General features: G+C 37.5%; 1 protein-coding gene across 1 annotated transcript; it reads right to left on the reverse strand.

Moving 5' to 3' along the window:
- Positions 1–2,626: 2,626 nt before the first annotated feature.
- Positions 2,627–25,731, reverse strand: UFL1 (UFM1 specific ligase 1). Its single transcript, XM_065681206.1, has 19 exons — positions 25,594–25,731; positions 24,711–24,856; positions 23,508–23,536; positions 22,678–22,775; positions 21,285–21,399; positions 19,992–20,122; positions 19,298–19,356; positions 17,230–17,376; positions 15,844–16,019; positions 14,947–15,126; positions 14,446–14,566; positions 12,951–13,073; positions 11,030–11,150; positions 9,982–10,145; positions 6,504–6,634; positions 6,294–6,374; positions 5,481–5,566; positions 4,842–5,022; positions 2,627–4,132 (listed from the first exon to the last, which is right to left on the reverse strand). The coding sequence occupies exons 1-19, from the start codon at positions 25,668–25,670 to the stop codon at positions 3,923–3,925; spliced, it is 2,376 nt and encodes a 791-aa protein (XP_065537278.1). The 5' UTR covers positions 25,671–25,731; the 3' UTR covers positions 2,627–3,922.
- Between the last annotated feature and the right edge of the window lie 2,133 nt (positions 25,732–27,864).

Here is a 27,864-nt window from a genome sequence, read left to right on the forward strand (position 1 = left end):
TAAGACTCTACTCAGACTTTTAATCAATCACAGCTGAAAGTAAGGATATTGTGTCCATTTAAAAATGCTGACTGAAGTTAAGCAGAGTGAAAAGGATGGCTGCTTGTGGTATGAACAATGACTGACCTCCGGGGAGATTTTTCCACATCCAAGAGCCAATAGACCTGAATCATTTAATCTATAACGTCAAGTGGGTGGAAGCTGTTTTTTATCACAGATAGAAGAAAGAAGGAAATGTTTAAAATTTTTAAAGATGTATTACATTTTCTGAAGACTTTGGCAAAATTGCTAAATCTGGACATGTTCTGGAGGTTATCTGTGTCTAGGTAGTATCTTGCAATGAAGACTGCTCCTCTAATTATTATTGCCAGTTGACCATTTCTATTTGTAGTTTTCTGGCTTACTAAATTCTGAAGACAATTATTTTGTCATACACTTAAACTAGATTGAACTAGTTTTTCTTAATATTGTGTGAGCTATTAGCTTTATTTGTACCAAGCACATTACAAACTTGGGATTTTTGCAGATTGAGGACAAGTTAGATGTGAATTTGAGTCCAGAATGAGAATCATGAATAGCTTCCTCTTGCCTTTACTTCCAGAAAGAGAAAACTGAAAGTACAGTTCTTGACCATGTACCCTTTGAAGTTCACAAATCAGAGAAACAAAAAAGCATTACCCAAACAGATCTGTCAAACGAGCTAATGAAACTTCAAAATACTTCTAATGCAACACATTCTTTCCAGAAAGGAAGTATGGACACCTCCTCCAGCATATCACTTTCCTTAATCTTCAAAGACTATCCTCAAATTTGTATTACTATAGAGATCACAACTATGCTAATAGAAGACATCCCCAAAGAAGCATTTAATTGGAGGCTTTGCCAACAGGTGCAAATTGAGTACAACTTCAGAGGTCAACAAATTCTGCTGCTTCTTCAGAGTATCAGTTAGATGATGCCTCATACAGCTCTCACATCTCTGCCTGAAATAAAAAGAAGCTTATTTCATCTGTCCCCACCAGACACAATGATTCTTCATATTGAGGATTTGGGAAATCCATCAACCAAATGGTGGTTCTCTTTAAACTACTCAAGTTGCTCTTCCCAATTCAGCTTAATAGTCATTCCTTAACAATTCCCAAGAAAATAAATAAATAACTTGTTGTTTTCCTGAGAAAACATCTTTGGCATTTACTCAATATGTTCTGTTATTTGGGCTAGCAGAGAAAGGAATTCTCTCAGTATCCTGTTTATCCAAAAGCTTCAGATAATTACCGTTTTCTATGTTTAAAATACAATAATTGTTAAAAAAGTTTAAGTAGCATGTATTTGGAGGCTCAAAAGGCACGCAAGGGAAAATCACTACATGCCTTCTTCTCATATTCCTCCCTAGGCATCCACTTTTGGCTCCTGCTGAAGACACAATACTGGGCTACACAGACCTTTGATCTGACCCAGTATAGCCACTCTTGCGTCTTCTGCAAGAGTACTAAACTTCCAGTTAAAACCCCCACCCAAGTCTACCCATTTTTGTAGAGATTTCTGTTTTCCCAGCCTAATGAAAATGTAACTGTTACTCACTGGAAAAAAGAATTCAGGGAGTAACCACTGCAGGAGTAGCCTACTCATGAGCCTACACAGAGAACAGAAGTACTGTAGTTTTATCTGACCAAGCTGTAGGATGGATTCATGCAGACAACAAACCCCAGTGCTATTAATTAGAAATTTCTGGCAATTTCTTGTTTTTTTAAGAAGCTGTGAAACAAGAGAATTGGAAAGAAGGCTGCAAGTCCTAACAGAGCAACAGCTTATTTCCAGCAGACCTGCAAATAACCAAATGGCCAGCTATGAAAGTCATATTTTGCCACTTAAAAAAGTGCAAGGAAATGCCATTGGTGAGAGAGATATTATTCTACCTATGGCTAATGCAATTTGCTGAGAGCAGCACCAAATGAAGCTAGATCAATGTTTATAAATAGCTGTGTATATATACATACATGCATACATATACGTCAGCTTTTTGAGTCTATAAAAATACAAAGGTGGTGTTTAAATACCATAAGTGAAGAGCATGAGAGGCTGAGACTAAATACCTGAAATCAAAGTAAGTATGTTAATTTGTATACTTTGTAGTGCCATCAAAGGGCAGTTTTGTTTTGTGAACTGAACACCTGATTTCTACGACAATTCCTCCCAGTCAGAGAAAAACCCCCATGAATTAGCAAAATATTCAGGAAATTGAGAATATTCCTTTTCTCTTTCAAAATACTTCTGTATCATAAACTGAAGACTGATTTTCCACAGCCAAGAGGCAACAAAAATATCTGCAAAGGTTTTCCAACCTATGTCTCCTTGAATTCTGTTAGTAGCCAGAAGATATCTCTGAATTTTAGTGCTTCCCCTGTATCTACTTAAAATAATATTTATCATCCTTTTCACACTAGCTACAATGCAAAAAGTCTAACACACGATAGATGTCCATTATTATTGCAGCATAAACCAGTACAGAACAAAAATACAGGGATGCTTAGAATGGCATGTTAAATCAAATGGTGCATTTGCACATTGCTCTTTGAAAGATCCAAGTTTCAAGATGATCAACCATTGATTAAATCAACAGAATGCATTTCAAATACTTAATCATTTAATGTTATTAAAATACTTTCATATTTGCATATAGAATGTCATGTGCTCTATTATTTACAAAATAGCTTAATGTCATATAAAATTGTTTACATTCAATATAGGAACTTAATAATTATTTTAGGTAAATAACAAGAAACTGAACCTATTCCCTGTATGGAAACTTTATTTCTTAAATGAAGTTAAACAGCCTGAATATTTTTCATCTCTTACTTTTCATTGTCTTCTACTGTCAGCTACGAAAGCCTCAACAACTACCTTTACTTCTGCCTTACAGCTGGCAAACTCTTTTGTCTGACATCTGGTAGAAGATCAGCACTGCTGTGAACACTGATAAATGTTACTGCCTTTCATATATATATAAAATTCAACTTTTTTTACCTTACCAAAATTATCTTAACCTTGTTTTACCAGTTACTGAGCTTCCATACTTGGCCTCTTCAACTTTCATTTATTGCGACTTCACGTTTTGATGTATTTATGACTTAGCTTAGAGAATACATGAACTGTTGGAAAACAAGTATTTGAACAGAATAGGGTTTGCACAGAATTTGCTTTCTTTCAGCATCAGAGAATTTTGGCAAGGATGGGTGAATGACATTTTTAGTGAAAAGAACTCTATTTCTGTCTTACTACTCAAACTTGACTTTATGTAAAACCCTGAAATTACACACATGAAATCAACGGGCATTACTGAAGTAATGCAACTACAATCTCTGCTGCTTGAAAATCACCTTTTGTTAAAAGTAAGTTGGCAGTATATTTGACATAGAATTGTCTAATTAATAGTGGCAGAACTCTATTTTACACATTTTACCACCTTCCTGAAGACAAAAAGCACCGCACATGTAAAAATAAGGCTGGTAAAAAACTCAAGGGAAACAGTATTTTAGCCAGTATTTTGGTCTATAAAGCTTCTGTAGAAAGATCATAAACTGAAATCTTTTAATGAAACTCAGCACAAACAGAATACCACAGGTTTTCTCAAGGAGCTGACAGAATACAATACTTCTAACTGCTATGCGAACTGGACTAAGAACTCAAGAAGTCTGCTGAATGAACAATGCACACAGCTGTACTACAATGTGTTACATGTGCTACACGTACACTGTAGTAGTACATAACAATACTTAATTTACCATCATCACCCAGCTGTAATTTCCCATTGTTAGAAGCTAAATTTTAAAGTTTGCCAAGCATTTTCTGCTATCCTTTCCTTCAGGATAAGAAAAAAATAAATCTGACTGAATTATGGATTTGGATTCACCAAACAGTAATTTTATTCCTCTGTTACAGAAGATTTCCTAGGTCTGAGAACAAGGTCTTTAATAGAGGTAGTGATTTCCTGTAGCTCTTTTCGAATGGCATCTGCTTCTTCCTCTTCCAGGTTATCTGTTGTGTCACTGTCTCCATGTTCAGTTTTCTTAGTCTGGCTGATCAACTGTTTCACTACTAGCCCTTGGTATTTTACTAATAGGGAATGCTGATCCTAAAGGGAAAAGAGAGAACAAACCAAAGGAATGTCAATGTTATGGAGAAGCTACCCCGAGCTTTAACTGAAAGTAATTTTTTTTAAAAAGCATTCTTCCCTTCTTGCCTAAAGAGGGTAAATATATACATAAATATATTTCCATCAAGTTATTTTGCAACCTAAATTGTGAGAGACATTCAAAGGGGCAAAAAATTTAAAGTGCATCAATGCTGTGAGAACAGGACAATTAAACACCAAAGCAGGGAAGCAGTGCAGTTAGTAAATGTCACCAGTTCGGGCAGTTTGGAATACAGAATTTCAATATCTTTACTTTTGAAGTGGTATACCTTTCTCTAAAACTGAACTAGAGAAGTTTAAAAAGCAACCATGCTGTAGCTGGAAGGAAAGAGAGCGTAAGAATTTTCAGTTGCAAGAATTATAATATCCTCCAGTAGACAGCTGTCTCTATGGTTAAAGGCAAAAGCTGCAGTACTTGTAACAGGTTGATTTTTAGTTTTATTGAAAAGTATTGAAGACAGATTCTTGAAATGCTAGGTTTGAAATACAATCCAGATTAGCAAAATTGCATATTCTGTAAATAAAATAAATGATTAGACATGAAACATAAAGTTGTCAGTCTTATGCAGCAGAAACAGTATAAGGCACAACTTCAATGTTCTGTCATAGAAGCAAGGTACTTTCCCCTTAAGAAGCTAGAAAGGAGTACCTCTGGGACCTTGCCACTTAGGAAATTAATGATCTGTGGTACTGATCTTCCTGGTGCATGAAGCATACAGTGGGTTGAAAACTGAAATAACAGTACTGATGTCAGGTGCAGAACAAGAGCTGGATCTTCTGTGACTTTAAGCTGTTCAATCAGAGCTTGTCTATGCTGAAACAGGACTTGCCTGAGGAACAGAAATACATTATACAAATATATTTCTGTCCTACAGCAATTGATGATATACTCTAAAACATCAAACTTCGGTTAATTTTAATTTTCTCTTCTGACCAGTTCTATGTAAAATTGCACATTAAAAAAAAAAAACAAAAAAACCCAAACAACAAAAACCCCCCCAAAACCCCCCAAACTAGCACTGGTGTAGCTCAGATTTTGAAAGCCCCCTAGAGAATTTATAAACTATGTTGTAGTAAGTCAAGTAAATTAGCTAAATATAAAGTCCCCCCTTCTCCTTCTCCCATGGAATTAGGACTGCTTGACTTTGCATTTTTCAGTTAAGCAGTTTGAAAAGAAAGACTGCTTCTTACACATTCTCTGTGACTGCTACCACAGTAACCACCTAACATTTGTCCAGCAGTACAGCTACATTTCAGACTGTGCATAGAATAAATAAAATTAAGGTACCTTTCTTTCTTTTTGTCTCCTTTTTTCACCATAATACCACAAATATCCACTGCAGAATCAAGGCATGAGAGAAAATCTTCTATGCTCTATTAGAAAATGAGATAAATATTTAAACTGAGTTAGCAAATTATAAAAAAGTTAACTACTGTTCACAATTAATCACACAGATGACTGCGAATACATTTGGAATATGCTATGAAAGAAAACAGAAAGCAAAAAGTATTTAGTAGAAATTAATGCTATTCCTTTTCCAATAGTTCATATACTTAAATACTAAACCAAGTTATAATCCACTAATCTTAACAATGTAATTAAAAAAGGAATATATGTTCTACAATTATTTACAGATATGTTTTTTCTTAAGAAACATCAGTCCGGCCTTTTGCATAAAATAATAAATTACTCTGCTTTGTACTTTCACTGCTGATCTTTTTCCTAAATATCCAGGGTTTACTAGTTATGAAATATATGGGACAACAATCATGATCTTCAGGAACAAACAAGAAATATCATCCACTTTGAATTACACATTCTTTCTCAGCTTTTACTTTTCTCACCTGCACTTAAGAGATATACTGGATTTCACCTGGAAGCGAAGAGCTAGGTGACTATGCAAATGTAAGAACAATCTTTCAAATGTAAAAATTCACAGGTATGAAAATGTACTTACTCTCACTGACTTACAAACATTTGAAAGGTTATTTTGACTTCTTCCTTCACAGCAGCAGCAGTTACGTATTACACTCTCTATGTTAGCTGTTTATTAGCATTGTATCAGCAGAAAATCTGAACTCAGATTCTGGATCACTTTACCTTGCCATTCAGAGAAGTATGCAGTTTAGTTAAAGGGCCTTTGGTGTCTTCTGGCAATTTACCTAAAATCTTTGTTCGGACCTGTATGAGACAAGAATTAAAATAATCTGATTATTATTTATCACTTTAGCTGCATTTACACATAAGATAATAAAATATTAAATAAACATTACTGATCTACTTGAGACTTATAAAGGAACTGCTGTGTACCTCACTTGTGATTGCAGAGTAATTTTCTGTTGTCATCATTGAATCAGATGCTAGGAAGTTGAAAATAAGATTTGTAATATCTGTACAAACTGTCTTCAACAGATGTTTGGCAAGGTTAGTCTGAGTCTCATCTGTTAAAAGAAGTAAGAGATTCAAAGTTAACTTACATGATTCTTAAGAGAGTTAGTACAGCAATTCCTAAAACGTAGAGTCTTATCAAGTATGAGTAGTATAAGAAAGTTATCTGGATAAATGAAGCTAACATGCCTCATTTGTAATTGCTTATTGAACATTCTTCAGTGAAAAATGTGAGTTTTCACAGAATCCCAGAATCCCAGAATCCCAAGGGTTGGAAGGGACCTAAAAAGATCATCTAGTCCAACCCCCCTGCAAGAGCAGGGTAACCTACAGTACATCACACAGGAACTTGTCCAGGCGGGCCTTGAATATCTCCAGTGTAGGAGACTCCACAACCCCCCTGGGCAACCTGTTCCAGTGCTCTGTCACTCTTACAGTAAAGAAGTTCTTCCTGATGTTAACGTGGAACTTCCTATGTTCCAGTTTACACCCATTGCCCCTTGTCCTATCACTGGATATCACTGAAAAAAGCCTAGCTCCATCATCCTGACACCTACCCTTCACATATTTGTAAACATTGATGAGGTCACCCCTCAGTCTCCTCTTTTGCAAGCTAAAGAGACCCAGCTCCCTCAGCCTCTCCTCATAAGGGAGATGTTCCACTCCCTTAATCATCTTTGTGGCTCTGCGCTGGACTCCTTCAAGCAATTCCCTGTCCTTCTTGAACAGAGGGGCCCAGAACTGGACGCAATATTCCAGATGCGGCCTCACCAAGGCTGAGTAGAGGGGGAGGAGAACCTCTCTTGACCTACTAACCACTCCCTTTCTAATGCACCCTAAGATGCCATTTGCCTTCTTGGCCACAAGAGCACATTGCTGGCTCATGGTCATCCTCCTATCCACCAGGACCCCCAGGTCCCTTTCCCCTTCGCTACTTTCCAGCAGGTCAACCCCCAACCTGTACTGGTACATGGGGTTGTTCTTCCCCAGATGCAAGACTCTACACTTGCCCTTGTTAAATTTCATCAAGTTTCTCCCCGCCCAACTCTCCAGCCTGTCCAGGTCTCGCTGAATGGCAGCACAGTCCTCTGGTGTGTCAGCCACTCCTCCCAGTTTTGTGTCATCAGCAAACTTGCTGAGGGTGCACTCAGTTCCCTCATCCAGGTCATTGATGAAAATATTAAACAGCACCGGTCCCAGCACCGACCCCTGAGGAACTCCACTAGTCACAGACCTCCAGCTAGATTCTGCGCCATTGACCACAACTCTCTGCCTTCTTCCTTTCAACCAGTTCTCGATCCACCTCACTACTTGATCGTCAAGCCCACACTTCCTCAGCTTATCTATGAGGATGCTGTGGGAGACAGTATCAAATGCCTTACTGAAATCAAGAAAAACCACATCTACCGCTCTACCATCATCCCTCCACCTAGTCACTTCCTCATAGAAGGCTATAAGGTTGGTCATACATGACTTCCCCCTCATAAAACCATGTTGGCTGTTCTTAATGACCCCCTCATCCTTGATATGCCTAGTGATGGAGTCAAGAATAAGTTGTTCCATCATCTTTCCAGGGATGGAGGTAAGGCTGACCGGTCTATAATTACCCGGGTCCTCCTTCTTGCCCTTCTTATAGATTGGTGTGACCTTTGCCATCCGCCAATCCTCAGGCACCTCGCCCGTTTCCCACGACTTACCAAAGATGATGGAAAGTGGCCTAGCAATGACCTCCGCCAGCTCCCTCAGCACCCGTGGGTGCATTCCATCCGGACCCATCGATTTACAGATGTCCAGTTTGCATAGCTGATCCCTAACCCAATCCTCATCTACCAAAGCAAACTCCTCCTTTGTCCTGACTCCTTCTGGGGCTATAGAAATCCGGGGCCCTCGGGGAGAGTCTGCAGGAGTAAAGACAGAGGCAAAGAAGGCATTCAGCACCTCTGCCTTCTTTATATCCTCTGTCTCCAGGGTACCCACTTCGTTCAGCAGTGGGCCTATATTGCCTCTTGTTTTAGTTTTATTTGCTATGTATTTGAAGAAGCCCTTTCTATTGTCTTTAACCCGACTAGCAAGATTGAGTTCCAAGGAGGCCTTAGCTGTCCTAATTGCCTCCCTACATCCTCTAACAACTGTCCTATATTCCTCCCAAGCGGCCAGCCCCTCCTTCCATAATCCATAGATTCTCCTTTTCCACTTGAGTTTGCCCAGCAGCTCCTTGTTTAACCACGCCGGTCTCCTAGATCCCTTACTTGACTTCCTACTCATTGGGACGCTCCGATCCTGAGCTTGGAAGAAGCAGTCCTTGAATGCTAACCAACTATCTTGAGCCCCTTTACCGCCTAGTACACTTTCCCATGAGACTTCCCTTAGCAGTTGACTGAAGAGGCCAAAGTTGGCCCTTCGGAAATCCAGAACTGTGGCTTTGCTAGGTATTCTATTCCTCCCACACAGGATCCTAAACTCCACCATCTCATGGTCACTGCAGCCAAGGCTGCCATTGACCGTCACCACTTCGACCAAACCCTCCTTGTTGGCGAGTACTAAATCTAGCAGCGCTGCTCCCCTAGTTGGTACGTCCACCATTTGCATTAAGAAATGGTCTCTAAGAGTATTTTAATGTGTTGGTACTATTTCAAAAGGTGTATTTGTAGAAGCAGTAAAGTAGTCCTTGTACAATCTTCCTGAACCCCTAACGAACAATCACTGCTATGCAACAACAAATAAAAAAGGAAAAGTCTACAATCACTGCTATGCATCAACAAATAAAAAAGGAAAAGTCTACAGGACAAGCAGTGGAACAGAAGAGCAGGCATATGACTACAGCACTTAAACAGGTTTTAGAAAAAAGAGGTTACAGAACACATGTACAAGAACAGACGCTAACGAGAAATAATTCCATTTATTCCTAAACATAGGAATATCAGGGTTTTTTATTAGTGTTTCCTTTTGTTATAAGTTTTCCACAGGGAAAGTTCTACATGAAAGCTGAATACAGCAGAGAATCTTGGAAATGTCTACAATATTTTCCAAATGCTAGTTTTCTGTCACAAAATATAGCTAAAGAAGACACCTTACAAAGTATCCCACTGCAAAATAAATCTACACCTTTTTGAAAAGCTGCCCTCAAGGAGCAGCTGCTTTCAGTATCAAACCTAAAAGAGTTTTTAACAGGGGCTTCTTAGAAACATTCGAATTTTTCGTTAGTGGCACAGGCAACAGAATGAAGGAAGCTTACTGATTTTGCACTCCAGCATAAGGTTAGTGTTAGGCAGAGTAAACACATCTCTAAGTTTTTCCTTTTTAAATGGTTGCTCTTCTTTCACCTTGAATGTAGATTCTAGAATAAATTCAACACCCTTGAAGAAGCATAGTCAGTTTTTAATGTATGCATGCACTGTACCTGTGAAATGCTTTGCTCCCTTTTCGAATAACCTAATGTTGTTGTACAAGATTGAGAACTCCTCCTGCAAGTCCTTCATAGTCTGTCTTCTGCTGGCTCCAGAAGATGATGTTGAAGATGTAAAAACAGAACGCACAACTTCCTGGTAAGTTTTTGTTAAAGGTCTTAGAACAGGGAAGAAGAGAGGAGAAAAAGTGAACATTAAGCAAAGTGTAAAACTGTAGGTTTCTCCAAATATATCAGCAATAGAGACAGCTATCTCATTGCACAGTAAGTGAATGGAGCATGCTCATGGAATGGTAAGCTTAATAAAAAAGCAAATAATGGAAATCAGAAAATAAGCACTAGGAAGTTAAAATGTACTTTTGTAAGTGCAGAAGTACTAATGGTTACCATATGCACAGCATGTACATGCTTGACAAGGTTTTAACTCATAACAACTCCGAAATGCAAACAAGATGACAGATAGAAAATACTTCCAGACGCAATGTCATTCAAAAACTCTTTCAGGGGCCCGGACAAATTTCAGATCAATGATAGCTATAAGAGGGGAAGACTTTTAAGCTGCATTAAAATAGCACAGGCCATTCTAAAAATGCAGTTACCACTGTACTCTAATGTCCTTTTCTGCCCTTACCACACATATTCACATACTTTCTATTGTATGGAGAACCTTTTAGAACAAGATATTCATCTCTGCTTAGATCAGTTTGCTGACCTAGCTTATTACCCAAGTTAATCAGGTACCAGCGGAGCTACAAAAGACAAGAAAGGTGAACACAGACCAAAGGCTATACAGAAGATGGCACTGGTGGAACCCCAACATGGATCAGTGTAAGAGGGTGGAAATACAAGCATGAACTAGAAAATATGCTTGCTGACAAAGGGCACAGAACCACCTACTGCCATGACACGTGCCACATGGAGCTGTGACATGCTTTGCTTCCATCAGCAAAACATTTTTTCTCAGCAAGAAAACAGACTGAAGAGAAGATTAATCTGAAGTGAATCGCAGAGTTTCCGACTCCAGCTGAATTACTGAAATTACCTTATTAGATGTTCAGCAAGTTCTGCAATAAGTTCTTCGGGACAATCCTGCATGTGGGTCTTTAAAACATCCTGAATTTCATCTGCTGACATGAAAGGGAGCTCCGGCTGCTTATTCCTACCTGTAGCGGTCATGAGCAACGTTCATTGAGAAAACATTATACGTAGTTTTGCTACATTTCCTCTATGGCACAGAAGATGAATGTCTCCACAGAAGATGAATACACATGATAGTTAAATCTTACACAAGAAAAACTGACAAAATATCTCTTTTGATTGCTTAGAAGTAATTTTCTGTAATAGACAACTTAAGTAGTAATTGTAGTCACATTTCAAACTGCCTGGCCCATCCACTAATTTAGAAACTATGATGTCACCAAGACCAAGTAGTTTTTTTAAATGCCAAATCTGAATAGAATGCTCCAATTTGAAAGATTTCATAAGGTTGTTTTGTTTAGAGTCCACTTAGTAACAGAGGGTATCCTAAGCTTAACTTACAGTATAAAATTCGAGACATGATAAAGTATTAAACTAGACGAGAAGTTCCAGCAATAAAATCAACTTACATGCTGCTTGTTAACACATATGAATTAGTGCCTCTGTATTTTGGTTTTGGACAAAATGCAAAGTTTATGTGCACGCTGCAGAATTGTTTTATACATGAGATCAGGATGACGACAGGGAACCAGAAAAGGACAGGCATTCTATGATGCAGATGCAGCATGTAACGGGATTACTCTGCACATAAGGAAACTGAATGAATGGAAATCAATTATGTTTCTAGTAGTGCCACATTAGCAATAAACAGTATACAAGGCTATAAAAACTGGTGGTAAGGGAGCTTAAATCAGGTTTTGGAAGGGTCTTATTCACATACACCTGAATTTATCTTGGGATTTTGACTCAAGCTGCTTATTAAAATACAGCAATACAAGCATCAACAACTGTAAAACACATGAAAGAGGTGATTTAAAACTTAATTTTATATGCTCAGTGACTGAGCAGCTTTGAAAAATAACTTCATTTATATGAGAATTCCAGTAATCTGAGAGTAGTATCATACAAAATTAAATGCTGTACTTCACAACGTCAAACATGTTTAAAGTATTTCAGTCAGTAATGAAAGTCTTGATACCATATATAAAATGGAAGTGCACATTTCTGCATCTCCATTGAATAAAAGAAGTAACACATAATTATGACTGCGCCACTTGCAACCAGCTTGCTGAAAGCCTAACAATGTAGGTGTTTAATTCTGAGGATGCTATCCATGCTCCTTTTCCTAACAGTAAAGGCAGAGAAATGGGCTCAATAGGGAGCAATTCAATCTCATCCTGTAATACACACCTAAAATGAGCGAGACAGACTAGACCTTCAATGTACCTACCTTACTCCATTACAAAGCCAACAGATATAAAGGTAACTTGCTCTGATGTAGATGCCCCAGTTAAACAAGACAAACCCTATTTAAAATATTAAACCTTTATTTTGACTGTATATTTTATCCCTGTGAGGAAAAACATCTAAGTACTAATTCTTCATTATGATTTGTTAATTTAAGCCTTGGAACTGAATGTGAACTTCTTCATTTATCATACACTATTCAGCAGGTATTAAGAAACCAAGTATAATATTAATCCTGAAATCTAAGGCATTTCCTACACAAAATTAAATAATAAAAAAGGCTCTCATTTCCTTTACTTAAAATTTCTTTTTTAAAGACCAAGTTATACTTCTCAGTGAATATAGTATGTTTATTTAATTTAAACAGCAATATCATGTCCATTGATACAATTCTAACTAAAAGTATTCTCATGTTATTTGGCATTTTACCTGACAGCGGGGAAAACAAGAGCTGTGAAAAACCAAGTGCTAAAAACATGTGAGTGTGAATAGATAGTGCGCAAAATAAAAGGACAAACCTGTGCTAGTTGCTTGCGACTCTTCATCACTGTCAGCATCTTTTCTTCCTTTCTTCTTGGTCTTCTTAATCTTGATTTCTCTAGCATTACCACCTCCTCCTCCTCTCACGCATCCACTGCCCTCTGGTGGAGAATTATTTGCTTAGTACACAGCAAAGTTGCAGCACTTAAAAAGTTTACAATATTATTTACCTGCATTCCTTGTTAATGCTGAATTAAAACCCTACAACCTGATTCTAAACATAACCTGCAATCCATATCCCAGAATATTAGGACTGTAAGATTCAGTCTTGAGAAAAAAGAGCAACCAAGTCACAGCTTTATTTAAGCTAACATCATCAATAAACACAAGTACTAATCATATCAAATGTACCTATATATTTTATTTTTAAAAGGCACAATATCTTTTTCCAGCTGAAAACAGATGAGATACCACTTTCCAGAATGTAATGGCAGATTTTGTGTTGGCTGAAAATAGCATCTTAGTAGGCATCTAGCATTTTTATTCAGTGATGCTGAATAACTGAGCTACTGAAAAATATCCAGATAATGTAACTTTGTTAACCTGCAGAGAAAAAATCCTACGTAGTAAGCATTTATCCAAAATATTCTTGAAAACATGCATTCAATCAACTAGAATACTAGTTCTTTTCCAACTATTCCTAGATGACTGTAACGCAATGAGATGTTCCAGTTCTGACAAACATATCAAACTACTTAGTTCATATGTCCTGTAATCCATGTATTCACACTGCAGACTGGATCTCAATTTGCAGTACAGTCCTTCTCCACATGGTAAGTAGTTCTGCTGTTTGTTTCCCTTTCCACAGCTTGTTCCCTTCTTTTTTCACTTAAAAGAAATTTCAGATCCAGAATAACTGGTTCTATACATGCACTAAGTCTTTAAAAAGTAGTTCTTTTCCATTTAAATATAAGGTCCAAGATTTCAAGTAACTACATTATGTAACAGTGGTATCATTTAAGAAAAGGAAACACTCCCCTGCCCCCAAACCTGATTTCTCTATTTATACAGAGTTATTTTGGAATTTATTTCTCAAGACTTAAGAAATAGTTTCATTTTCATGGGTCCTTGAGAAAAACAGCACAGAGTGTATCTATACTGTGTAATCAAAAATGGTACAGAGGTTTGGCCACTCCCCAGTGCACAACTCAATCTTACGTGATCACACCATACACACAAATGAACATGGATTCCTTGCTTCTAAGGACAGCTGCCTTGTGTTGGACTAACTCAAGACACTTTTATGATACTTCTAAACCCGAAATTAGTTCTCATGGACATAGCTCAGATACACCCACATCTACAGGATAATGATAAGAAGTGGCTAGATTATTTCTTAAAATATCTTCAGCAACAGACTGGAAGGAACTACCACACTACAAGATATCGTAACTTTATATTTGAATATTTCCAAGGCTAAACAAGCCTTTTTTTTTCTTTTTTTTTCGCTTAAGTTAAATACTGATGCTTTACCTGTTGCCTTCTTTCTTCTTTCATCCTTTTTGTCTTTTTTATTAGCATATGAGCTCTCTAAACCAGAAGCCTGTTTTAAATCTTCTTCAGTGATTAAATTAACAGGGTTATTTTTAATTTCCTAAAATGAAGAACATGCACGTAACAGCAAAAAGATACAGCAACAAAAGATACATGCAGAAACATTTCACACTTTTGGCCATGTTTTCAGTATACTAAGCTAACACCATGTATTCCAAGTGCAACACATGAAGAGATATTTATTCTTCTCTTCAAAATTCAGCATCTGGTCATACTGTCAGTGGAACAGTGTTCCCTGAGTGCAACTGAACGTACATTAAATTACACTAATTGCACATACAAACTTTTTCGTCATTTTTGCTTTTCTTCTCAAACTGTATTTCAGATGAGATGCAAACAGATGGTAACAACAGAGAGTCATATAAACTATAGTCCAACACTCAACATATATTGATTGCATCTTGACCAAAAAACCCCTACCTTTTCAGCTTTCTGCTGCATTGCAGCAGAGAACAGATCAGCACAGCTGCTTAGAAATTTCTCACTGACCACAACAGTGTCACTGAAGATTAAACCTGAAGAATTTTTATCTAAAGATCTCATCACTTGCTGAAGCAAAATCCCAGCATCTTCTACTGACAATGAGCTGGGCAGAAGAGTCTATGGGGAAGAAAATAAAAATAATTTACATACAATGATCTGTTCTAGAATGGACAGACATACTTGTGTGTGCATAAACAGAATCCATGGACATTTGACCTCTATTAACTACTTAGAATATACTGCACTTTTAAAATTAAACTAGCAATTTAAGAGTAAACACTATTTTAAATCTTAGAACACCAGAAATCAACACTGCTCTGTGCAAATGCACAGCAACTTCTTCAAAATGCACCTCAACAGGTACAGAGTAACACCAAACAAAACAACAGCAGGCTTCCTTACAAGTCACAAAATAGTGCTGTTACAGCCTAGAATTACAATTTAGCCAAGACAAAATGGCTAATATCCCTCTGCTTATGAAACTGTCACAGAAATCCGGTTTAAACTTTTTTCTAACCTCCCCTTTCCTCCTGCCCCGCAACAGCCCCCCCACCCCCAAAATATACTGTTCTCTAGCAGAATACACTAGCACTGATTTTGAAATGAAAGTTAGTCCTAGGTTTCTATCAACTGAATACTGCTATGTCCTTCCACTGGCTTTTTTCAGGTCAGATTAAAGGCAAATAATGCCTTTTGACTCGTTATTTCACTTGAACTGAATATCCTTCTTTGACAACATGAAATTTTTCATTATATATGTGTAGTATAAAGATTTTTGGACACAAAAGTAAAATAAAACAAATAAATACAACAACAACTGAAAGGATTGCTTACTGCTACATCTATCCAGTTTCCGGAACTGATGGCTTCCTCTACAGAGGCTTCAACTTGATCCACGATTTCTTGACCAACACAAGCTGCTCTCAGAAATAAGAGCTGTGTAGACTTGTACCTTTTTTTAATATAGCCTGCTGGGTCAGGGATGCCAAGTCTGTGCAATGCATCAAATTCTATAAAACAGTTAGATGTCTGTCACATTTAAGTACCTTCATATACTTACAGGATCTTATGTGGTAATGTTTTTTGAAAGCAGGAAATGAAGAATTTTGTTTAGTTTGTATATAAGTAAATGCAGTCTCAAGCGAATGCTGACCTAAAACTTAGTTCATACAAGGTGCACCACAACATAGTTAAGAGAAATATGAAGATAAAATTATGGACATGAGTTTGGGCTGAGTTTTGGAAAAAAAAAAATAAATGGTTTGGAGTTTTGTTTTTTTGGTTTGGTTTTTTTTTTTTTTCAGATTCCTATACCTTTAACTTTGCAATTGTATCTTTCTTAAGTATTCCGATATAACATGAACAATACTCATAATATATACAATGTCAACATGTTTTGTTTTCAAAAGTTACCCCAGTCTGCTCAGAATTGTGCAATGCCTCACAAGCAAAGTGTTTCAACTATTTGGCAGTTTATACTTAAGACATTCTGAAAACATTCAAAGACTTTGACAGATACTCTTATCAGTCAAGCAGTATTACAGAAACACTTAATGCTAGTACAGTAAATTATGATGAAGCTTTTTGAACTGCAAGACTAACCGTTTTTAGTAACTGGCCCTTTGGGACCATAAGGATACATTCTTTGTTTATTCAGGTCCATATTTTCCCATAGCTCCTGTATTAAAACACCATCATCCAGCATCACTCATCTTTAAGTTAGATAGATTTGTTCGGATTCAAATCGGACACTAGTGCCACCCAGTCCAGTTCTACAAATCTTATTTTGCACAGGCTCTTCCTGTGCACTGTATGCTTGGCTGTCTGGACTATTAGCCCAAGTTTGGCTGTAATCTGGATGCCTGGACTGAAACTCCAACCCTGTGGGTCAAACATTATCGCCTGAAAAGTCTACAGGGAGTAGTCTAAGAAATGTTTTCAGAACAGTAGTAAAAGTAGCATTTGTAACTCTGGTTTTGAGAAATAAAAGCTACTGTTTAGCAGTATGGTTCTCTCTGTTGAAATATGGTTCTTTGCGATAAAAGTAATACACATCATTATAAGCAAGACAGTCTTTTAACAAAGGAGTATCAACTACTGTATTGATTTCCACTTATTCTTGTGAGGCTTCACTCTAAACACTGGCTATATTAGGGTAAGACCAATTACATAAATTAGTTTTAGAAAGACATTTTATCTATGGGAATATAGATTAATTACCTAGGTAACCATTCTGCTTGAAAAAAGAATCCACCCAGTTGCTCTGCGTTCTGGCATAAATGTCTGGAATAAACACAGCCTTATCCTGTCTCCCACCAACCACAGTGCCTTTTAGTCGACCAGTGTTAACAAGTTCTTCTAGCACAGCTACAACACAGAAAAGAAAAGAAGTGGCATTTTCCACTTAGATATCTCCACTAAACAAAACATAGCAATTACTTTCCCTGTTTGGTTTTGTCTTTGCTGTCCGCCACCCCCATTAGTTGTTTGTGCTTGTTTTAGAAAAACATTTCTTGGGTCTATCAACTATTTTTAACACTATGCAAGTGTTCTGATAAAAGCTCTGGAAAGCATACAATGTTTCAAAAGAGTGAACCTCAATGGCAGAATCAAAACACTTCTTATTGAACATGTAACTGTACAGTTTGAGCTTTTACTTTAGAAAATGCAGTCATAAAAGTATCTTTATATATATATATGATGTATAAGCATTTTAGCAATTATGTTCTCTTCAAATTCACTGCTTGCATGTTAACCAAGACAGAAAAAAAGAGATCCAAACTCACTAAAATGACATGAAAAATTGTTATCTAAACTGCATAAATGTGAGCACCTCCTGCTGGTGACCATCATTATGGTTTACAATGTTCACACTTGCCAGTAATAACCTCCTAATAATGCACAAATACTGTTGATAAAGAACATACTGGCAACTCATAGTACCAAAGTACTAAGCCTTTCTCAATGCTAAATAAGGTATTTTTGGTCCATTAAAGGTGCACAGGAATATCTGATTTGCCTTGTATGTTCTGCCTGTGCCTTCTCATACATCACTAGATACAATGACAAAAAAAAAAAAAAAAAAAATCAGTGACATCAACTGCCAAGCTCTGCTGATTTCCAGAATTTTGCGAGATGGCTTTTTTACCCCCAGTTTGGGATGATTTCTATTTCATTGAAAGACAGACTTTACACTGGAACAGAACATTAAATAGTATCATATGGTTTGGCTTCTTTCTCATGATATGAGTAAACATTACAATATGCTTAATACAGCACATGAAGGTTTAGCTCACCTAAACAGGAAAATTTACCTAAAAACCTGGTTCCGTAAGAAATACTGCACATTAAATCATGATTTTTTATTTCTTTGGGCAGATATGACCATGTGAAAGTAGAGTGTTTATATAACCTTATTTAAATGCTAAGATTTTCATTTTCAATGAACAAGTTTGTTGCAAAGAACAAGAAGGTAAGCAGGGTGGTATTATAGTGCAGCTGAAGCATGCAATGCCCAGAAGGCAAAAAGACCCAACCAAATGAAAGAGAAATAGTAACTTTCATGAGAAGAGACAGAAAACTATTAAGGGATGCTAAAGACCAGTAGCACTTAGTCAGCCAGAATACAAGACTAATGATGCTTGAAGCAGCATTTTGGACAGATGGGAGGGGATGGTGAAAGAAAAGCTACAACATTAGAAGTAAAAAACAATTAAGTACTGCCTAAAAGTTTCAGTAGTAGGGTAGGAAATCTATTTTATTTTTGCATTTCTATTTAAAAAAGGAACTGCAAGAAATAAAAGCAAACAGTTTAAGGATATGCTTTATCTCTCAGCATATAAACACATTTAACTAAGAGCATAACAAAAGCTCTGCCTCCGATATCACAGAGAAGTCAATAAATAGAATCCAGAGCAGTTAATGTTATTTGGCTACATAAAATCTACTCCCTTTTGTGTGCTTCACAGATAAAACTGCCGGTAGCTAACGGCAAATAACAAAACAGATGACAAAATGAGTACTGTACTTCTTGCATCATCCTGCCCCAGAGGCATTTCATCAACGTATGCTTTCATTGCTTTAGATACAGAGAACATCTCTTCAGTTATGGATAGCAGAAAAGATTTAACATTTTTTACACTAAAGAGAAACATATTGCTCTTTCTTCCAGAATTAAAGCTATATACTAAAATGCTTATTTGAAAGCATACTTCTAGTAATGAAGAATCTATTAATTAACTAAAAAAAACCCAACAAAACAAACCAACCCAATCCAAATGAAACTCACAGTAAAGTAAATGTTCTTGAAATCCATACCGAGTGATCAAGTTAGTTACAGGTGTAGGCCTTGGAAAAAAAGACAAACAAACCAGCGTAAGTCAGTGACCTGAAACTGATGTGGAGAATCTAGAAATAAGAGCGGTTACTCCAGATGGACAAAACTACAAAGTATCTTAGCCCCAGGGTGCTACGCTGATGTTTAACATTTCCTAAAACATTTTAAATTACTACGAAGTTCTATCTTATAACAAAGCTACAATAATTACTTTAAGTAAACTTTCGCTGTTCCAAGTTTTTCTCTTCAAACAAATTGACACGGATGGATATTGACTTAATTATAAAAAATAATCTAGAATCACACATAGTGGGCAGACATCAATATGTAATTGACTAGGGAGTGGTAGAATGACAATGAGGATACTCTCCAAACAAATAGAACTGCTGATTAACATTTTCTTCAGCCAAACAACTTCTTGTATACTGCATATTGTTATGCCTCCCTTGTTCTCCTTTCAAAAGGAGGTTCCCATTTTGAAAAAGTGAATCTAATATAAATATTTCACCCCAGGAACTGAACTACACTTACAAGAAATCAATCCATAGGTCTTTATTTTCTTTTCTTTTTCAATCACATGAGAATTTTGTCAATAAAGACCTATGTTGAAAATATTTTAATATGTGGCTGCATGTGTTCCATTTACCGAGTAATTGCAGTGAAGAGACCACGAATGCGTGCTCGATGCCGTGACACAAAGGCTTCTGTAAAAATCACCTCATGGTTTTCCTGGTCTAGCTGTCCATGAATAATTCTACCCAAACGCCTGGATAATGCCTGTAAATAGAAGCTGGGTTAACTGCTAAAACTGTATATTAATGATATTAAACAAAAATTAATGAAAAAGAACTATATTAGCAGAGCAGCAAATTAGCTTTGCTAAGATAGAAAAAACATTCAGAAATGAGGACTGCAAGTATAAATTACTACTTAAGTATGTTGAGAATTTGTATGTATTTACTAAATTGATGCCATTATGGCCCACACTCCAAACTTAAGGGAATTCAGCTTTCGTAACAATGCCCTCTTCTATCAGACATGTGCGTATCTAATGATGAAAGAAACTTTTCAAAAGTAAAAATAGTTTGGAAATGCACAATACAATTTTTTTCAAATAGACAAGATAAAAATCAGCAACAATAAACACAAAAGAAACCGGGTAGAAACAGTTTATAAACGTACATAATTGGAAGTGAACTAAACCCAGGAAATACTGCCCAGGAAACAAACAGAACACATGTAATTTTGTGTGTTAGAAACGTTTTTGTAGAAGCTGATCACACAAGTAGTATTAGAAGAAATCTGCTCACAAACTGAGAGTCAACAAGGTTGTCTGTGGTACATAATATGACTGTTCACCTAACACATGCCACGTGATTACCCTTTGAAAAAAATATCTTCCAATCAAAATCCAACCTTAAATGAAAGTCAATAATGGTAAGAGAATTCTCCCTAATCCTCTGAAACACTACAATAGTCACTAACAAAAGAAAAGTTTTTTGTTTCTACTCTGAATGTCTGGCTTCAGCTTTTAGAAACAAACATTATTTTAAGTTTTCTGAATAAACTGAAAGGTTTCTACCATTGTATTTCTGCTTCCTGGGTAACTAATGAGACTGATGAAATTCCCACTATATCTTTAGTATCTTACACAAATAAGTTTTCAGATCTAACTAATCTAACTTGTTCCTGACATTACTAATTCTGGTCTGCTCCTACCAGTTATGAAGATTCTGAAGAAATTTTGCCCAGTAGTCAAAAGGCTAACATCAACAACATTCTGTGAATGGCTGTTACACTGCACCTTCTATGTACCTAATACTTTTCTGCTTAGAATGACAAACAGTTTACAATAATTACAGCCATGAATACTGCAAAGATAATGAAAGAATGTAAATACAATAAATTCTACATTTGCTAGGTTGGTGGCTTGCATCACCTGTATCAGGAAGTCTCCCGGAAGGTCATATGTCTTGCAGAGTTCTGATATTGTCACCTGGCCAGTTTCCTGTAGTTTATCATTTATTTCTTCTGCTAATTGATCCAGGTAACTCCTTATTTAAAAACAAGAAAGAAACACCCACACATTAAGTGTGAATTTCAAAATCAACCTGCTAGCCATATGCTGAATTACTAATTGACCTGGCATTATGATGACCAGAGGACTGGAGCACCACTCCTATAGAGTCAAGCTGAGAGAGGTGGGGTTGTTCAGCCTGAGGAAACGGCTGGAGAAGGGAGACCTTACAGCAGCCTTCCACTACCTAAAGGAGGCCTACAAGAAATCTGGAGTGAGACTTTTAACATGGGCATGTAGAGATAGGACAAGGGATAATGTCTTTGGAAGAGGGGAGATCTAGATTAGATATTAGGAAGAAGTTCTTTACTGTGAAGGTGGTGAGACACTGGAACAGGTTGCCCAGAGAAGCTGTGGCTGCCTCATTCCTGGCAGCGTTCAAAGTCAGCTTGGATGGGGCTTTGAGAAACCTGGTCTAGCAGTAGGTGTCTCTGCCCATGGCAGCAGGGCTGGAAATAGATGATCTTTAAGGTCCTTTCCAATCCAAACCATTCTATGATTCTATGACTGTACCTCTTTCTACTGAATTTTTGCAAAAATAAAGTTAGTTTAAACTAACAAAGGAGAACAATGTCAGTGAACATGTGGTTGTTTGGTTTCGGGTTTTTTTAAGCCTGCTAACCAAGTAGCTAATATTAAAATTGGCCATTTATCTGCTTGTATGAATTTGTCAACTAGCAGGAACAGGAAAACATGTCAATGAAGCTTAGAAAAGGGCTTTAATAAGCAAGATAGTTTTTTATCAAGAGAGCCATGAACTTCACATTCTTTGACAAGAATAAATCCTGCAGCACAATCAATAATAGAGACAAGAGTATTACTTCAGTGGCTGTTAGTGTGCTGAAAGCCATGAAATAACTTGCTCATACATCTTCATCTTGTGAGGAAGCAAGATGTGGGAAAAAGTTAAACTGTTTGTCAACAGCCAAGGCAAACAGCAAAGGCAAGAGAGATATGGCTGCTGTACACAAAGACACTGAGAAAGAAATGAAGCCTCCTAAGTGCTTACTCCTAAGTAAGTAAGGGTACTGGCCTCAGTAAGGCCTTTGCTCCATGGATTCACTGGATGCTCTGCTGAGACAGGCCTTGCTTGCCATTTCCAGAAGAAGCACTGATCACCACCAGGCACCCTCAGCAGCAGGCAAGAAAAATGCAGTTCGCTTCAAAAGCAACAAAGGCTGGCCAATGCTTTTAGCCTGCATTCTAAAATATGAGAGGGATGTGAATTATACATATTGCTCCTGAAAGTACTCACTCATTTATAAGCTGTCCCAATACAAGCTGAATAGTTTTTTCAGATTTAACGACGTCATTAGCTCTGTTTTCAATATGCAGAAGGTCCACATTTATTACCTAAAGAAAAATGCCAATGAAACCTCTTATCAGAACTTTAAATTAATTCTCAAACACTGAGATATCATACTTACACATTCCTATGTCTTGAGAAAAGCTGCTTTTATTTTTTCTGCTATTGCATACATACACATATAGTTAAGCTGTGATTTGGAATAAAGCAGCAAGGGTTTCTTTGCAACTGCGACAAGGTTAAAAGAAACCTCTACAATAAAAAAATCCAGAAAACTACGAATAGGAAATACTAAATTGTCTTTCAGAAAGGTTTTCTGATTCCAAGTGACTTTACTCAAGCCAGAAGGGAAAATTAGTCACAGAGGAAGACTACTCGAGTGTAAAGATTGGTGGAGACAAGCGAATAAAAAAGGAAGAGTGAAGATCCAAAGAGGCATGCAAAAGTTAATTATGCATGCTCCTGCAGCTTTATATTTAAATGAAAAACATATTTACTTTGTTTGCCATCCTTAGTTTACAAAGGAAGAGTTCATAAAGAAAATCTGTATATTTCAGTGGTGATTTCAGAGTTCCTAGATTACCATTAAACACACAGGAGCTTTCTACAAAGCAGTAAATTGTCAGATTAAGTAATCTGCTGTACTCTGACATGAGCTATCAGCTTTTCATTCTTTTAAAAAAGTAAATTAGCTGGAATATAACTGTTGAACTCCACATTTACAATATACATGGTGAAGTAAAGAAAGAAGTATGCAGTATTTTATTACTAAAATTTACCTGTTGTAAGTCAACAATGTTTACTCGACCTTCAAAAAAAAAGTACAAATAAACTTTTAGTGTATAAAACATGTTTGAACAGACTTAGTATATAGCATAGTCCATGGTGTACAAAACATTTCTTCACTACCTTTCTGTAAACCAATTAAATGAACTTCAGCTTTATATGTTATCAAATCACAGGCAGTCAGAGCAAGATACCCCTACTGTTCTATCTACTGCCTTGCTGACAATCCAATACAGAAATTTCAGAAGTAAAAATCAATGTTTAAACTCCCTCCCAATTAGTTTTTGCCTTGATGATGATCTGGATTTGACCACTTGTCCCTGAGTATCAAAACAGTGATTGCCAAAACGTTTTTTACCTGATATTTATTTATTTTATATAAACATTTTACCTGATATTTATTTATTTTATATATATTTACCTGATATATATTTATTTTACCTGATATTTACCTGATACCTGATATATTACATGATGCTACTAACAAACCCCAGCAACTTTAAATTCAGTTCAAGCTATCATACTGATATGATACAGTGGCCTAACATATTGAGGCATATTTGTGGTGATCGTAAGAATACTACTAATCTGTATAAACATAATAAGGAAGTTAATTTTCTAAACACGATAACATGAAATTCACCCTTAAACGTAACTAGAAGTACAGTACACTGTCTTCTCACAAAAACCACCGACAAAAAGCTGTCTGGGGCTACGTGCCTCCTTACATATCTGAGATCCTACAAAGCAGATGGCTCATCATTCTCATAAAATAGAAAATGTCAGTGACAATTTTAAAATATTATCAAGGACATGAATAGAGAATGATTTTGAAATTCGGAGTCAAGGCCAAATACCTAGGCTAGATAGTTAATCATACTAAAGTGTCAAACTTCCTTCAAAAGGGTTCTTAGACCACTTCTATCTTCGCATGGGTGAAAACGAACAAATGAACTAAGTAACCTATCTTGATATGCTTACCTAAACATTTAACACAGATCTGAAGTGACAATAAAAAAGAAGTAGGTGAATTAATATGTAGATGAAGCAGTAGGAAGCAAGGGGTTTTATATTTTGGGTTTTTTTTTTTTTTTTTTTTGCAAGATTAGGACTACTAAACAAAACCTTCAAATTCTTTCTGTAGTCTTCAGAACTAACATCCAAATCCAGAGGAAGAAAGCAAATGCCACACTTACCACCACATACATGAAGCTCATCCCGGATCTCCTTACTAATCTGTGCTGGAGTGACATATTCTTTTCCATCAAGTGTGTGCACTACTTCCAACTGCTTCTCTGCAATCAGTTTTGTGACAATTTCTATACAGTTCCGCTCTGACAATCTATCAACAGCGTAAATAAATTCAGTCAGTCTAAGCAAGTGCTTGCTAAAATTATCTTTAAATTGATGTTTCAGAAATACTAAACACAGGAAGCGCAATGAGGATTACTGTTCTGTGTCAGTACTTTTAAAGACAAAAAACTGCATTCAGGATCCCGCTTATCACCTCCCAAATCATCCATATGGCTTCATTTATGTGCATCGTGTCTCTAAAACAACTTTTACTCTTCCCCTTAACAGCTGTCAGCCTCTTTTTGCTGAAAGAATGCACCTGCTAGTGGACTTAAGAACGGCTGTGCTTACAGAATGCCTGTCTATCACTCTTCTGTATTTTTTTTATTTTGCTTTGCTTGCTTCGGATGATTTTGTTTTTCTTTAATAAAAACAGCAGGCAACAACCTCTACTGCTCAATGACACATACGGAAGAAACAAAGCACTGGAACCATGACAGCGTTCACCAGCCTGAACTTAGCAGCAATTGCATACCGTGGACCTGCACGTACTCTGTGCGGGCCCTCGGGACTTTTGGGGACTGCCTGGCTGAGCTCCCGGCCCCGGCTGTGTGTGAGGGCAGGAGGCTGTGAGAGCGGGCAGGGGAAGGGAGGCTGAGCGGGCAGGGGAAGGGAGGCTGTGAGGGCAGGCGAAGGAAGGCAGGCCGCCGGCGCGGGGAGGGGAGGAAGCGCCGGCCGGCGGAAGGCGCCGGGGTCCGCAGCGGGTACCGGCGACTCGCGGCTCACCTGTGGGCCACCTCGGCAAACTGCGCCCGCTGGAAATCGGCCGCCAGGCGCCGAATCTCCTCCCAGGCGGCCGCCATCGCCGGCAGCCTCCACACTACACGTCAGACCCCGCCGGCCGGGCTACGGGCAGCCAGCGCGGTCAAAACGCCTCGCCGCGGCAGCCTCCCGCAGCGACACCTATCGGCCGGGAGCCGCCCCGGGCCTCGCCGCAGCCGAAACAGCGGTAAAAAAAGGCAAAAAGCAAAAAAGCAAAATACCAAAAAGCAGTTTCCCCAGGCGTGCCTGACTCCCGCGGCGGGGCCCGGTGGATGTAGACAAGAGAGCAGGCAAACCGAGTTGTCAGTGAGGTGCCATCACGGCTGACGGGGTGCGGGAGCTGGTGGCTGAGCAGCGTGCTTCACCCGGTGCGCTGTGTGCCCTCGGCAGCCGGCTTCTCTGGCTCCCTGTCAGGGGACTGAAACTTGGTCTGAAATGCAAACTGAGCGTGTTGGTGGGAATACGAGCAGCACTAGAAGCCAGCGTTACTGAAAACTGAAGTGAAATTTAGTTGGGAAGTAGGGTGTGAGGTAAATAGTGGCACCACTATTGCACAGTGAAAGGTGAGCTGCTTATCTGGCAATGGAGATAAGATTTTGTAAAGAACTATTTGTGTGAAAGCTTGAAAATCTTAAGTTTAGAATTGCACATAGTAAGGAAAAGCACTGTTTCCTTACTAAGCTAACAGATCTTGAGGAAAGGTAGAGCACTGATACCTGGATCAGAAGTAATTAACTTCAGAAAACTTAGGGAGAAACCCATGGTCAAAACTACAGAAGTATTAAAAATAAATATAAAAAACCTCAAGCAAACAAACAAAAACCCCTCAAAGGACACTGGGTTTGACAACATAAAGTACTTTTAGCAGTATATAGAAAATTCATGCAAAGAATGAGTAATACGAAATAGCAAAGAGCAAAGTTCCTAAGAGGTGTGGTTTATTAGCAAACTTTTTACATGGCATAAAAAATTAATTAGAAGAATGTTGATATGCCTGTTGTATTTTCCTTTCACTCAGAAAGAGCAGTGCCATATGTTCATCTGGAATTGATCTGATATTAACAGGGGAATAAAGCATAAAGGTGTGATTATTTGGTAGACTGGACTCTGCAGACTGTTTTTGATATGGGATATTTTGTTAAGACACCTGCAAAGACAGGAATTAGCAGTGCAGCCACTGTAATGGTGAAAAAGTAGAAATGATGTAAAAGTAGAAATGAGAAAATATTTGTCCAACAGCATGTCCAAAAATAGTTTGTATACTGGATAAAATGGAGTATAAATTAGAATTGTATTAAATGGTTCTTTCATTCTGCATGTGTTATGATATTATCTTCATCACTTGCTGGCCATTTTTTCCTAGCAAACTGCTGAATTTGTGAATTTAAAAGATGTAGCTGTCTGGTTTTGCTCATTAATGTACTTAATTTGATTTTAGGAATCAAAAAGGTTATCTCATGTCTCATTTGGTTTTCATTGTGCTGGTGTACAAAATCTAAGTAACATCACCAATTTTGATGTGGTGATTCAGAGGCATTACTCAGATGAAGGAACAGGTGCCTAGTAAGCTCGTGCTTTATCAGAGAGCTAGCAAGTTAAAGCACAAGGTTTATAAAATGGTAAGTGGATATTGAATGTACGTTAGAAGGACAAAGTTTTCACCCTGGCTGTGTGTGCCGTGGGTAGCACTGGCTTTTTTCATTTTCACAGTCCCCCTTTAATGAACCGTAATAATATTCATAATAAATGAATATTCAATAAATGACATAACATTTTGCTTTTCAGCGTGCTCTCTTCCTGTCCTGTTGCACAGTGGCTGTGCTGTATGCTAATGGGAGGGTGCTTAGTTCAACCTCAAGCAGCCTTTCTACATTATTGGTTTCGTTATGAAACACCATACTTTCAATTAACTAGTGTGATTACTCACCTAACTCTAGATAGGAGAAATTTTGTATTCATTTGATTCTTCCTTTGCAGTGAATATTTTTATCAACAATAAAGCATTCCCTGAGTAAAAAATTACAGATGTGCAGGGCATGAAACAGCACATGCATGTGGGAAAGCTCACAAGTAACACTGAATGCTAAATGCATCAGCAGCTTCCTTGTTCATACGCTTACGTGCATGTGTTTCAGATGTGTATTCAGAAAATTATATTAATATAGATGCTGGGGATTTTTTTACTGTTTTAAGAAACCCTTTCCTTTTGTTAGGATATGTAGAGGGCTAATGAAA

The sequence above is a fragment of the Lathamus discolor genome, chromosome 5 (genome assembly GCF_037157495.1).
Source record: "Lathamus discolor isolate bLatDis1 chromosome 5, bLatDis1.hap1, whole genome shotgun sequence".
Lineage (NCBI taxonomy): Eukaryota > Metazoa > Chordata > Aves > Psittaciformes > Psittacidae > Lathamus > Lathamus discolor.